Here is a 13,310-nt window from a genome sequence, read left to right as displayed (position 1 = left end):
CACGCAGCCCTACCACCCAAGGTGGCCAGAGAAAGTCCATCCAAAGGACTTCCCAGGCCGACACTGAGGTGACGCAGCTTAGGCTGCCATCAATGCCGGGTCCTGTTTCGGAGCACAGGGTTTGAGTCCGGGCTGTCCCACTTCCAGTCCAGCTCCATGTTAACGGGCCTGGGAACAGCAAAAGTACTTGGAACTCTGCACCCATGTGGGAGATCCAGATGGAATTCCTGACTCCTGGCTTTGGCCTGATCCAGCCCAGACCATCATGGCCATTCGGGGAAAGAACCAACTGACGGAAGGGGTATGTGTGTGTGTGTCTGCGTCTGCCTGTCACTGTGTGTCTGTGCGTGTCTGCCTGCCTCTGTCACTGTGCCAAACATCAGACCGCACTCTCATGACCATTGCCACTACTGTGTGTGTGTGTGTGCACTCGCGTGTCCGTGCCTGCGTGCCTGTCACAGTGCCAAACATCAGACCGCACTCTGATGGCTGCTCCCACAGCTTCACGGTGAACCTGAGCTGTCCACAGCAGGGTGAACGCATGTCTCTTAGAAAAGCGTTCACCTTGCTTAAAACGACACTGTTTATAAAGAATATGAAATACGATAGTCTTCCATTCTTAGACTTCACTCTAGGAAGGCCGTGATGGTGAACAAATGCTTATGTACCACACGGGAATCTCATACAAACTAAAATAGCACCCGTACTTCCAAATGACATCCACTAAACCGTATTACCTAACCGCTTTCTACATTCGTTAGGGTTAGTTTCCAATCAGGCAACACAGCTTCCTTCCAGAACGGAGGATGAGAAACTGCAAGCGTGCTTTTCACAAAGTGTCCTCGATGGCCCCGCGGAGATCTGACCGCGAGGAGCGCCCACGTGAGGAAGCTGCGGGGAGGTCTGAGCGCCCCTCGTACGTGGAGCAGAGAAGGACGCTTTCTCACCCTATGACACTTGGCCCTCTCCACTCTCTCTAACCCCTAAGCAAAGGTCCATCCATCCACAACACGCACGCCAAGGCCAAAGCTTGATATTTACAAAAGAGATAGCACAGGAAACTCTGTCACAGTTCATCACTCACTGCACTGAAATCAAATAAAGGCAAAGACAATCCACATCTCACAAGACAGATTTTTTTTTTTCTGACAGGCAGAGTGGACAGTGAGAGAGAGAGAGAGAGAGAGACAGAGAGAAAGGTCTTCCTTTTGCCGTTGGTTCACCCCCCAATGGCTGCCGCGGCCAGCACGCTGTGGCCGGCGCACCGCGCTGATCCAATGGCAGAAGCCAGGAGCTTCTCCTGGTCTCCCATGGGGTGCAGGGCCCAAGCACTTGGGCCATCCTCCACTGCACTCCCTGGCCACAGCAGAGAGCTGGCCTGGAAGAGGGGCAACCGGGACAGAACCGGCGCCCCGACCGGGACTAGAACCCGGTGTGCCGGCGCCGCAAGGCGGAGAATTAGCCCAGTGAGCCGCAGTGCCGGCCACAAGACAGATTTTAAACAAAACAATGACTTGCCTGTTTCAAAGTTATCCTGAAGTTTCCGTGGATGCAGCTTCTTTTCACATTTCTATTTAAAAAACACAAACACATACACTCATGCAACACGGTCTCCGGTGACTTCACTTACGAAAAATCAGGAGATATGTATCTAATTTCTCAGGTAGAAAATCAGGCCAGGAATATAATCACCATCCCCATTCTCTCACTGTTGCTTTTCTTTGCTTGTATTCACTTTTTATTAAGCCTAAACCGTGTTTAGTTCTTCACTACATGTGGATCATAGAAACATCAGAAGAACTAACTTATTTATTCTACTTCTCACCTCAAACTTAATTACCATTATTTGATAGAGTTTTTGTTTTTTTTTCCTATGAAGATGTACATAAATGCATTTTCAAATACTTGGGCTACTTTTAAATGGAATTATATGTTACATGGTACTTTTCTTGTAACCCTTTTTAAATGTAATAGAATGTGATCAAATTCCTTTTAAAATAAATACACATCTATATCATCATGTTTACTGACTTCATGGGAGTCTCTGTGTCAGATCTATGATACTGCACTTAATACGATCTAGGACATTTAGATTGTTCCCATATTTTCATTATTATAAAAAAGAGGATGAATACTATTTAAATTCCTTTTCTAGGAAATGAGCCAAGTACTTTCTCAAGCTTTTCATAAAGCCGAACCACCCCGCAGCAGTGACACCCATTGCTCATCGTCACGTGTTGCCAGCCCACCCAGGAGGAGGCCCAAGTACTATCAACCTTTTCATCTTTGCATGTCCCTGGGGGAAAAGTGGTACCTGTTCTAATTTATATTCTTGGACTACACACATGGTTTAACAACCGTCACATTTATCACAGTCACTTTCACTTTTGTAATCTTATAAATGTTCATATACTTGCTCTCCATCCATTTTCTTTTATAAAAACTTTTTAATGTGTTCAAGTTTTTCTACACAAATTTTACCATCTAGATTTTGTAAAGACCCCTCTCAAAATCCACTATGATTCTGACTGGTACTAAATCAAATTCATCTATTGCACAATACTATTATTTAAGGAATTGGATTTTATCACAAGCCTCTTCCATCGCACAATACTATCATTTAAAGAAGTGGATTTCATCACAAGCCTCTTCCATCGCACAATACTGTTACTTAAGGAAGTGGATTTCATCACAAGCCTGCTCGTCATCTGCTGAGAGGGCCTCCTCTGTTCTCGTCCCTTTCACCAGATGAGAGTGCTAGAAAAGGCCAAGTGGTCCGACAGGACGTGGCTGTTACTCACACAGTCGCTGCAACAGAACCCAGGGAACTCAGGTAAAATATGCTGGGACAAATCTGAAACTGCTAGTATCACTTGCTCTTAAAAAAATGGAAAATGGGTGACGCTACACTGAGAAATCTAACATGTGTGACAGCAATCTAGTTAGGAACAACTCTGGAACACAGACTAAATAAAAGAAGGACAGAAATCCCTTCAAAGTTCTGTTACTTGACGCACAGCTCGTGTTTTATTTTAAATTTTCTAAACTCTAGGAGGAAACAAGACACATTGTAAAGTTACCCCAAACTGTCAGCTTAATTAAAATGAAATTATTTAGAAAAACATACACAGAACAATATCCAGTGAATTACTGTAGAGAACACGTTTGAGTGTCTATTGTTTTCACGGAGTTAATAGCCACATAAAAAACAAACATTAGCTATGCAAATCAATCAGTGTCACAAGCCTGTAATTTAAAGTGGCCGAAGATTTTTAGTGTGTGAACTATGCATAATTTAGTTCCACAAAAATCCTATCAAAAGACCCACAAAAACAAGAACAAAGCAAGTTACGTCCACGTGCCCTGACGGTGCCCCTTCTCCACTGAGAAGCCTGACACAGCCCACGCTGCCAGGGAGAGGCACACTCACCGTCAAGGGGCTCTGCTGCTTGGCGGGCTGGCTGTGGGCCCCGTTGGTCCTTCTCTTTGGATTAGGTGAGTCCTGATACTGTTTTCTGCCATTTCCCCTCGAACTTGGATTCTGTTTTTTCAGTAAGAAGAAGCAAAATGTTAACAGTGCGACAGCACAAAGCAAAGCCCTGCAATAGGCTGGGCTGGCTGCACAAGGATCAGCAAAGAGATTCCAGGGCTACCGTCCTGGCGTGTGTGGCTCTGTCCTGCACCAGTGCGGCTGTCCCTCCGCCCCCACGCCCGCGCCCGCACATGGCCTCCACCCCAGGCAGGATGTGCACCCACCCCCAGCACCATGCAGACACTGCAGCAGGCAAACACCGCTCCATCTTGCCCCAGGGGCTCCGTCCAGACCCCTGTGGTCCATGCCTACCACCCAGTAACCTCACCTCCAACCTGCTACCTGGGACAAAGACACAGTTCAGAAAAGGGGAGGGGTAAAACAACTCAGCAAGTGTCCACTAAACCCTCACACATCACATCCACAGGAGGTAGCAATAAAGCAGGACTCCTGTAAGGGTACGAAACAGCGACGCTCCCAATCTTACTTCCAATCTACTTAGAGATCTTGTTTGTAAGCCAAAAATGGGAGACAAATATATCAGTTTCACCTTTTGCGTGTTCTGTCTTGTTTTTGTTTTCTAAGAAACTAAAACAGCATTTGTGAAGGGAGAAAGTTTGGAAAACCACCATGACCATCAGGGAACCCCTCCGTGAGGGACTCTGGGGCACACTGCTCCTGGAGCAAGGGACAGGCACAGACAGCAAGCTGCTCATCAGCAGTAAGCCTTGCCAAGGGATTAATCTCATCTTATAAAACAGTCATTACTGCTCCTTTTGAAATCTGGGCCATTATCCTTAAATTCAGACATGAAACCCTCACTTGCCATAGTTTAAATCTTGCTATTTTATTAACATAAACTAATTTTCCACAGAAAAAAATACCTGACGCTGGGGAAGGCATCTGGCCCAGCAGTTTAGACTGCACTATCAGAATGCCTGAGTCGGAGTCCTGGCTCTGACTCCTGACGCTCACTTCCTGTTAATGGGTTAGCTGGGAGACAACGGTGATGTCTTGAGGAGTCAGGTCCCTGCAAATCACCTGGGAGATGCGGACTGGGTTCCAGGATCCTGGCTTCGGCCTGGCCCAGCTCCTGCTATTGTAGGCATTTAGGTGGTGAACCAGCAGATGAAGATATCTGTCCATTTCTCGTTGAAATAAAATTAAGGATTTTTTAAAATCTATGTTTAGGGGCAGGTGTTGTGGCACAGCAAGTTGAGTCACACTTGGGATACATGCATCCCATATTGGAGAGCTGGAGAGCTTGGGTTTAAGTCCGCTGTCTGCTTTCAATCTACCTTCCTGCCAAGGCACAAGCTGAGAGGCAGCAGGTAATAGCTCAAGCTACTTGTGTTCCTGCTACCCATGTGGGGACCCAGATGGAGTTCCTAGCTCCTCACTATGACCTGACCCTGGCCCAGCCCCAGCAACTGTGAGCATCTGAAAAGTAAAGTTCCCTGTTGCTCTCTTTCAAATAAACATTAAAAAAAAAAAAAAAAAGTGGAGGCCAGCATTGTGGCTTGACACTGGCATCCCATATGGGCACCAGCATCAGTTTGTGTCCTGGCTATTCCACTTCTGATCCAGCTCCCTGCTAATGGATTGGGCAAAGCTACAGCAGAAGGTCCAAGTGTTTGGCCCCTGTTAGGAAGATGAGAGATCTGGATGACGCTCCTGGCCCCGCCTTTGGCCTGGCCCAGTGCTGACCACTGCAGCCATATAGGAAGTGCACCAGCAGATGGAAGCTTGCTCTCTCTGTCACTCCAACTCTTTCAAATAAATAAATAAATAAATCTTTAAAAAAATTTTAAGTTTACCTTTAAACATCAATCTCTATTTCAAATATTTAGTTTTTATTTAATTTCTTTGAAAGGCAGAGAAAGATCTCTGATCTACTGCTTCACTCCCCAAATGCTAACAGCCAGGGCTAGGCTAGAACAGAGCTGGGAGCCAGGAACTCAATTAGCAGGGACCCAACCACTTAAGCCACATGGGCTGCCTCCCAGAGGGCATATGAGTAGGAAGCTGGGATGGGAATATAAAGGGGAGCGAGGACTCAAACCCAGGCACCACCAAGCAGGATGTGGAGTCAAGGCCAGCCCCAGATCACACAATGTTCTAAACTTTACTATATCCTTAGAGTCTTGAAAAGGCAGTTACTTAAAAGAACTGATAAAACAGTATAAATAAAATAAGAACTTTTAAAAATATATATACAATAAAATGTGTTTATCTGCATTCCTTCTACCTATACAGCTGTTGTGTCAACTGCCTAATTGTAATCAACACCCTAATTAAATAGACCAAGGCTGTCACAAACTTGTCACAGACCCTTTTACAATCCGTTTCATTCTGCTCTTCCCGGGAGTTACTTTTACTGCAGCACACTGTGTGTAAAATTTCCCACGTCAACACGGCATGGATAACTCAGCAGCAGTGAGCAGTCACACGCCACGCCAATGCCAACCGTTCACTTCCCAGATGGACAAGCCCCGGCCAGCTTTACTTCAGCTGTCATGAACTTGCCACTCCAGTTACCTCCTGTTTTCTCCCATTTTATGGACTGTCTTTTCACTCATTCGGACTGTGCTTCTCTAAGCACAACAGTTTCTAATTTTGACAAACCTGGTCTATTTTTTACTTATTTGAAAGAGAGAGTGAAAGTGAAAGAGAGAGAGAGTATGTGTCAGAGAGAGAGAGAGAGAGATCAATCCATCTTGCATCTGCTGGTTCACTCCCCAAGTGGCTCCAAGGGCCAGGGCTGGGCCAAGCAGAAGCCAGGTGCTTCATTCCGGTCTCCCACATGGGTGCAGGGGCTCAATCTTTCGCTGCTTTTCTCAGACCATTAGTAGAGAACTGGACTGGAAGTGGAGTAGTCAGGAGATGAATCCACACCCATATGGGATGCTGGCGTCGCAGCTGACACCTTAACCCACTGGGCCAGAACACCAGTCCGTATTATTTTTTAAAAGAAAAATTGAACAAATACTGGCAGCCAAATGGATGGATGGCTAAGACAAAAGGACATGCACGCCAAGTATTGCCAACAAAGGGGGAACACCCAGAGCTCTACATTTTGCACAGGACATGAATCACTTAAAACACTGTGCATGGATGCACGGAGGAACAGGCAACAACTGGCAATAATCCCAAGTGCCACGAGTGCGGCAGGCTAACTGTGGCACCATCACACACTAGGACACAATACTGAAAATGCTATTTTACAATAAATGGTGACTTTCCTTTATGTGAACAGAAACACAAAAAGGCCCTATTTATCTTAATTTGGAAGATCATTTTCTTTTTGAGCTTTGTTTTTAAATGAACCTTTCACTGGCAGCATGTATACACCAAGTTAGCCCCTAAGTCCTCTCACTACACTATATTCATTGTACCAAAGCTGCAAGGTTAAGGGTCAGTCAGCACCCAGAACCCTGGATCAACACTCAGAGCCGGGTGACAATTAACAGGCAACTCCTCAGTTGCGAGTGAATACAGAGCCAAAGTATCTACATTTCCCAAACATTCTAAACGTGCTGCACTCACCTTGGCTTTCAAGAGGTCTGAGAGCTCGGGCTGACCGCTGTGTGGCCTCTGGGGCAGGGGCTGCCGGGGCCTGACCCACTGGTCCCCAGGAGAGCCCTCGGGAAACAGCTGCTGACTGGGGCGGAACCTGGTTCGACTACATGAAGATTTTAAAAACAAAAGTCAGGAAAAAACGTTTCCACTTACAGTTTCTTTTTTTTTTGACAGGCAGAGTGGACAGTGAGAGAGAGAGAGAGAGAGACAGAGAGACAGAGAGAAAGGTCTTCCTTTTGCCGTTGGTTCACCCCCCAATGGCCGCGGCTGGCGCACCGTGCTGATCTGATGGCAGGAGCCAGGTACTTCTCCTGGTCTCCCATGGGGTGCAGGGCCCAAGCACCTGGGCCATCCTCCACTGCACTCCCTGGCCACAGCAGAGAGCTGGCCTGGAAGAGGGGCAACCGGGACAGAATCCGGCGCCCCGACCGGGACTAGAACCCGGTGTGCCGGCGCCACAAGGCGGAGGATTAGCCTAGTAAACCGAGGCACGGGCCCTTTTTCTCTTTTTATTTATTTTCAGTTTATTTGAAAGGCAGAGTGAGAGAGAGAAAGAGAGAAAGGGAAGAGACAGAGACAGAAATCTCCCATCACTGGTTTCACTCTTAGATGCCCTAAAAGGCTGGGGATGGGGCAGGAAGCCCAGAACACCATCTAGGTCTCACTTGTGGGTGGCAAGGACCCAAGTACTTGAGCATCACTCGCTGCCTCCCAGGGTGTGCGCTAGCAGCAAAGTGGGACTGGGAGTGGAGCTGGGACCGGGACCACGCTCTGATATGGAGCATGCATGTCCCAAGAAGCATCCTAACTGCTGTGCCAAATACCTGCTCCCACTCACAGCTCTTTCCACACCATGACAGCTGATCTTCCAGACGATATATTTCACATTCTTACTTATCATCTAACTAGCTCCCCTGCTGGAGAGCAAGCCCCATAAGGCAGAGTCCTGTCTACTTTGTCCCCTGTCCTATCCCCAGCTCTCTGGAGTGACTAGCACTAACCACTTCTTGAATGAATTAACAACCCGTAATTTTTCATCCTGGATTCTAAATTATCTGTAACACCCCCTCACCGTAAGCCAGGGGTGAGGAGCATCATTCCACAGGACACACGAGGCCCACGGAATCACTTGGTCTGGCCCTGTCAAGGCATACACAGGTGAGACTCAAAATTCAATACACAGCAGGCTCATTCTGTGTGCCACATAAATGTTACAAGTACCCAACAGGCCCTTGGCAGAAACAGGTTCCTCTTCCCTGCTAAATGATTAGCCTTAAATATCTTAAAAAACGTTAAGTCTCCTCCTGCAGGGTGGGTATCCATATGGGCGCCAATCTGAGTCCCAGATGCTCCACTTCTGATCCAGCTGTCTGTCAATGCGCCTGGGAAAGAAGATGACCCAAGTGCTTGGAAGCCTTTATCCACGTGGGGTATCCAAAGGAAGATCCTGGCTACTGGCCTCAGGTCGGCCCAGCTCCAGTTGCTGCAGCCGGCAGCAAAACAGCAGCAAAACACCACAGCAAATACAGGAACTTTAGGGGTGGGCCTCTGGCCCAGTGCTTGAGACACCACATGAGACACCCAGAGCCCGTGTCTGCTTCAGATTCCAACTTCTTGCTGACACATACCCTGGAAGACAGCAGTGATGGCTCAAGTATTGGGTCCCTGCAATCCATGTGGGAGATCTAGACTGAAATCCCAGCTCCTAGCTTTGGCCTATGTCTGCACCACCCATTGCAGGCATCTGGAGAATGAACAAGCAGATGGGAGCTCCCTCCACTCTCTCTCAGGAGAAAAAACGAATCTCACATCTCTGCTAACTTTAAAAGCAAAACTGCTAACTGTATTTTTTTTAAATATACCAGAAGGTCAAAATTTCATGAATTTACTTTTTTTAAAAATGTATTTATGTATTTGAAAGTCAGAGTCAGAATGCGAGAGACAAAGGGAGACAGTGAGATCTTCCACCCGTTGGTTCTCTTCCCAGGTGGCTGCCAACGTCTGGGGCTGGGCTAGACCAAAGCCAAGACCTTCATCCAGTTCTCCCACATGGGTGGCCGGGGCCATTCTCCATTGCTTTTCCCAGGCATATTAGCAGGGAGCTGGTTCAGAAGTGGAGCAACCAGGACAAGAACCAGCACCCACATGGTATGCCAGTGTCACACGTGGAAGCTTTAACCCCTCCCTACACCACTAAGCCATCCCATGAATTTACTTCTTTACCTCAATTTTTCCACTGTGGGTTTAGCTGGTGTGCTGCCGGCTGAGGAGAATCCATTGTCACTGTCTGAAGAATCACCAAATCGTCGAGAAAGCCAGTCCCTTAATGGCCTATGGAAACATTAACAATTCAGTTTTAAAACATTGGCTCTAGGTAACAACTACCCAAGTCATGAAGGATACTCCTCTATTTCAGGAGATAAACACACCTGATAAAGGGAATAGCCATAAAAAACTTGTTAGGAGCCAAACCAAGTTTGGACTTTGGGGTCATATCATTTCTGTGACAGGGCAACTTCTCAATGGAGAACCACTCAATGTTCTGAAAGACAGAAGCAAATAATCCATTGTTACTTAACAAGAAGTTTCTAGAAGAAACTCTCTAATTCATTCAAATCTGACAGTGTCTAGCAATCTGAAAATACTCTCAACTGTTACATACCCGAATTTCTCTTCTGGTTTTTGGGTTAAACTTTGTGTCTTTAGGAATTCCTGGAATGATGTACAAACGAGCAAGCTGGTCGTTGATTCGAAGTTCAATGTAATCATCCTTACAAATATAGTCTTTGATATCAAAGCCAGTTTCTTCAAAGACCTGTTAATAACAATTTGAATCAAATTATCAGTTTTAGCTGTTAGACCTCCAATTTGATAAAACTTACTTCAAAGACAACAATTCAGAAATACCCAGGAAATGAAAAGCATGAAAAAACACTAAGCGCGAGTGCGGGGTTGGGGGGAGGCAGCACTGTGGCCTAGCAGATGAAGCCGAGTCCCAGCTGCTCCACTTCCAATCCAGCTCTCTACCATGGCCTGGGAAAGCAAAAGAGGGACCAAGTCCTTGGGCCCCTGCACCCACATGGAAGACCCAGAAGAAGCTCCTGGCTTCGGATCTGTGCAGTTCCAGCTGTTACGGCCATCTGGAGAGTAAACCAGCAGACTGAAGATCTCTTTCTTTCTGCCTCTGCCTCTCTGTAACTCTGTCTCTCAAATAAATAAATCTTAAAAGAAAAAAAGTTATTAAAAAAAAAAAAAAACACAACTAAGCAGGGGGGTCAGAGGCCCCCAGGGGGCAGCCCAAGCTCTGTCTCTCCTGGACTGGAAAATCCTTTCCAAATCAGAACCTGAATTTCCCCATTTGCAGGTGGCAAGCAACGTAGATCACTTGGGACTACAGTGATTCTAGTCACAAAATCCACAATTTTATACATATTCCAAGCTACAAACTAAAAACTGCCTTCCACATACACAACTACTTTTCAAATATGTGAAAACTGATTTGCAATTAACACCCATTTAAACGCACAGCTACAACCATGTTAGTGTAGTTGTGTGGTACAGAAGGGGAGGGGCTGTGTGATCAAAATTCAATATAAGTGACAATGAGCAAACTGGACTAACAATTTCCAAACTGCCTTTCCTTGACAGTAAGCACCTCAAGGGCCAGGAGGAATGTCAGGCATTAATTACACATCCCGGTCAGAGAAGCCAGACCTAACCTGATTAACCCACTGGGCTTCAGTTACAAAATAAGAAACTACCCATCTATTATTTTAGCTTTAAAATTATTTTTGTAAAGATTTATTTATTTGAAAGACAGTTACAGAGTAAGAGGGAGAGATCTTTCATCTGCTGGTTCACTCCTCAAATGACTCCAATAGCCAGGGCTGGGCCAGGCCAATCCCAGGAGCCAGGAGTTTCTTCTGGGTCTCCCACCTGAATGCAAGCGCCCAAGCACTTAGGACATCTTCCAATGCCTTTCCAGGCACATTAGCAGGGAGCTGGACCAGAAGTGAGGCAGCTCAGACAAGAACCAGGGCCCATATAGGATTGCTGGCATCCCAGGCAGCAGTTTACCCTCTACACCACAACGCTGGCCCCCACATTCTCCTTCTTTAAACACTTGTATTATTGTCAGCCTTTCCCCACCTCACTTCCAGAGTCTAAATGGCTTTACATGCTCAGTGGCTGAAAACCACTATGGGTCTGTGATGGTGCAGTTCCCCCTGCCAGGTCAGTGGGGCAGGAGGCAGAGGAACGAGGACACCACATGGACCCATCACCGTGTACCTGTCCACCTTCCTCAGCGAAGGCGGCCTCAGCCCCTCCCCGCATCTCATGGCCCAGACTGAAGCTCCTGCACGCTGTCACCACTTCTCTATTCTAGGTATGCTGGGCCTTTTGTTCTTAATTTTAAAAAATATGTGAGTATAAATATGCTCACTTGAAAACTGTTTTGTAATACATGGAATTCACAAATTGCATGAAATTTTAACCTTAGCTGCTGGACCTCCAGGTCATTAAAATTGCTGCAAAGACAAAGGCTTACAAAAGGAAAGCAGATTTACGCCTTTTGGAAATGACAGGTTGGGTGCAGAAGTACCTGTGTGGTATTCTGAGAAATTATTTTATCTCCAGTTTCTTTTCACCTACAGCTCGCACTGCAGAGAAACCACTGATATTCCAACACAGCCAACTCCACATCTTTCCCAGAATAAAACTGTGAAGGCTCAATGACAGAACATTCCTGGTTTCCCACTTCCCTCAAGCTTGATACTGATGCCCACACGACAACGTACTTCAACTGCCAACCCCGTGGATGAGTCCCACGACTCAGGTGTGCTATCTGCGCATCTCTTGGGAGCAACATCCAGACTTCTCAGTTCTCCTTTTTCTTGAAACAAGGTCTAAGTCACTACTTGGGTCAGAGCTTTCAAAACTCCTGATCAATATACCAACACTATGGAGACTGGTTTACATAAAAGTTCACACACCACTGATACGGGCTCTTGTTTTTCTTGATCAAAGCAGAGTCAAAAAAGAAGACATAAACTCACCATATATCCACCTCTAGAACATGTTAAAAATGCTTAAGTAGCAGCCGGCGCCGCGGCTCACTAGGCTAATCCTCCGCCTTGCGGCGCCGGCACCCCGGGTTCCAGTCCCGGTCGGGGTGCCGGATTCTGTCCCGGTTGCCCCTCTTCCAGGCCAGCTCTCTGCTGTGGCCAGGGAGTGCAGTGGAGGATGGCCCAGGTGCTTGGGCCCTGCACCCCAGTGGAGACCAGGAAAAGCACCTAGCTCCTGGCTCCTGCCATCGGATCAGCGCGGTGCGCCGGCCGCAGCGCGCCGGCAGCGGCAGCCATTGGAGGGTGAACCAACGGCAAAAGGAAGACCTTTCTCTCTGTCTCTCTCTCTCACTGTCCACTCTGCCTGTCAAAAAAATAAATAAATAAAAAATAAATAAATAAATAAAAATAAAAATGCTTAAGTAGCAAGAAAACAAGTAAATCAACTTTAAAATGGGGCAGGCATCTGGTGCAGTAGTTAAGCTACTGCTTGCAATGCCCACACCACACATATGAGTGCCTAGATTTCAGTCCCAACACCACTTCCAATACAGCTTCCTGCTAATGCACACCCTGGGTGGCAGCAGGTGATGGCTTAAGTACTTGGGTCTCTGGGAGACTAGGCTGGAGTTCCAGGCTCCTGGCTTCAGCCTGGTTGTTGCTGGCATTTGAGGAGTAAACCAGCAAATAGAAGATTATCTCTCTGACTTTCAAATTAAAAACAAAGTGTTCTTTTAATGTACAGTAAGAAAATGGGTACTTACCAAAAGGGGATATTCAAATAACCAATAAGAACATGACAAAGTGCTCAATTATCATTTAACTTCAAGAAACCACAACTTAAAAATCTACCATAATATACATTCCAATCAGAAAAGCTAAAAAATAAATTTTTTTTAATTGATAACTTGGTATTATAGGCCAGAAGGTGGCTCAAGCAGAACTCTCACAGACCACTGGAAACTATGGGCAGTAGCTCCACACTGGTATACATACAGTAGAAAGAACCAACTGCTGACACACAGGCAGCACTGGAGACCTCACGGGAAAGTTATGGAGCCACAAAAGCCAGATCCAAAGGGAGCACAACAAACACCCACTCATGTGACATGCAACAACAAGCAGAATAGTGC

The 13,310-nt window shown here is 46.4% G+C and overlaps 1 protein-coding gene across 2 annotated transcripts in view; it reads right to left on the bottom strand.

Annotated features, from left to right (window-relative positions):
• The window catches only part of DCP2 (decapping mRNA 2), a 41,457-nt gene that overhangs the window by 4,588 nt on the left and 23,559 nt on the right, over positions 1-13,310 (bottom strand). For both annotated transcript variants that reach the window (XM_070076008.1, XM_070076009.1), the window contains 6 exons: positions 9,774-9,926; positions 9,541-9,653; positions 9,335-9,442; positions 7,079-7,214; positions 3,431-3,541; positions 1,519-1,570 (listed from right to left, as the gene is read on the bottom strand). In XM_070076008.1, the coding sequence (XP_069932109.1) occupies positions 1,519-1,570; positions 3,431-3,541; positions 7,079-7,214; positions 9,335-9,442; positions 9,541-9,653; positions 9,774-9,926 (673 nt within the window). The remainder of the gene's footprint in view (positions 1-1,518; positions 1,571-3,430; positions 3,542-7,078; positions 7,215-9,334; positions 9,443-9,540; positions 9,654-9,773; positions 9,927-13,310) is intronic.

This window comes from Oryctolagus cuniculus, chromosome 6 (assembly GCF_964237555.1).
Source record: "Oryctolagus cuniculus chromosome 6, mOryCun1.1, whole genome shotgun sequence".
Lineage (NCBI taxonomy): Eukaryota > Metazoa > Chordata > Mammalia > Lagomorpha > Leporidae > Oryctolagus > Oryctolagus cuniculus.
This window is presented reverse-complemented; position numbering and strand designations above follow the sequence as displayed.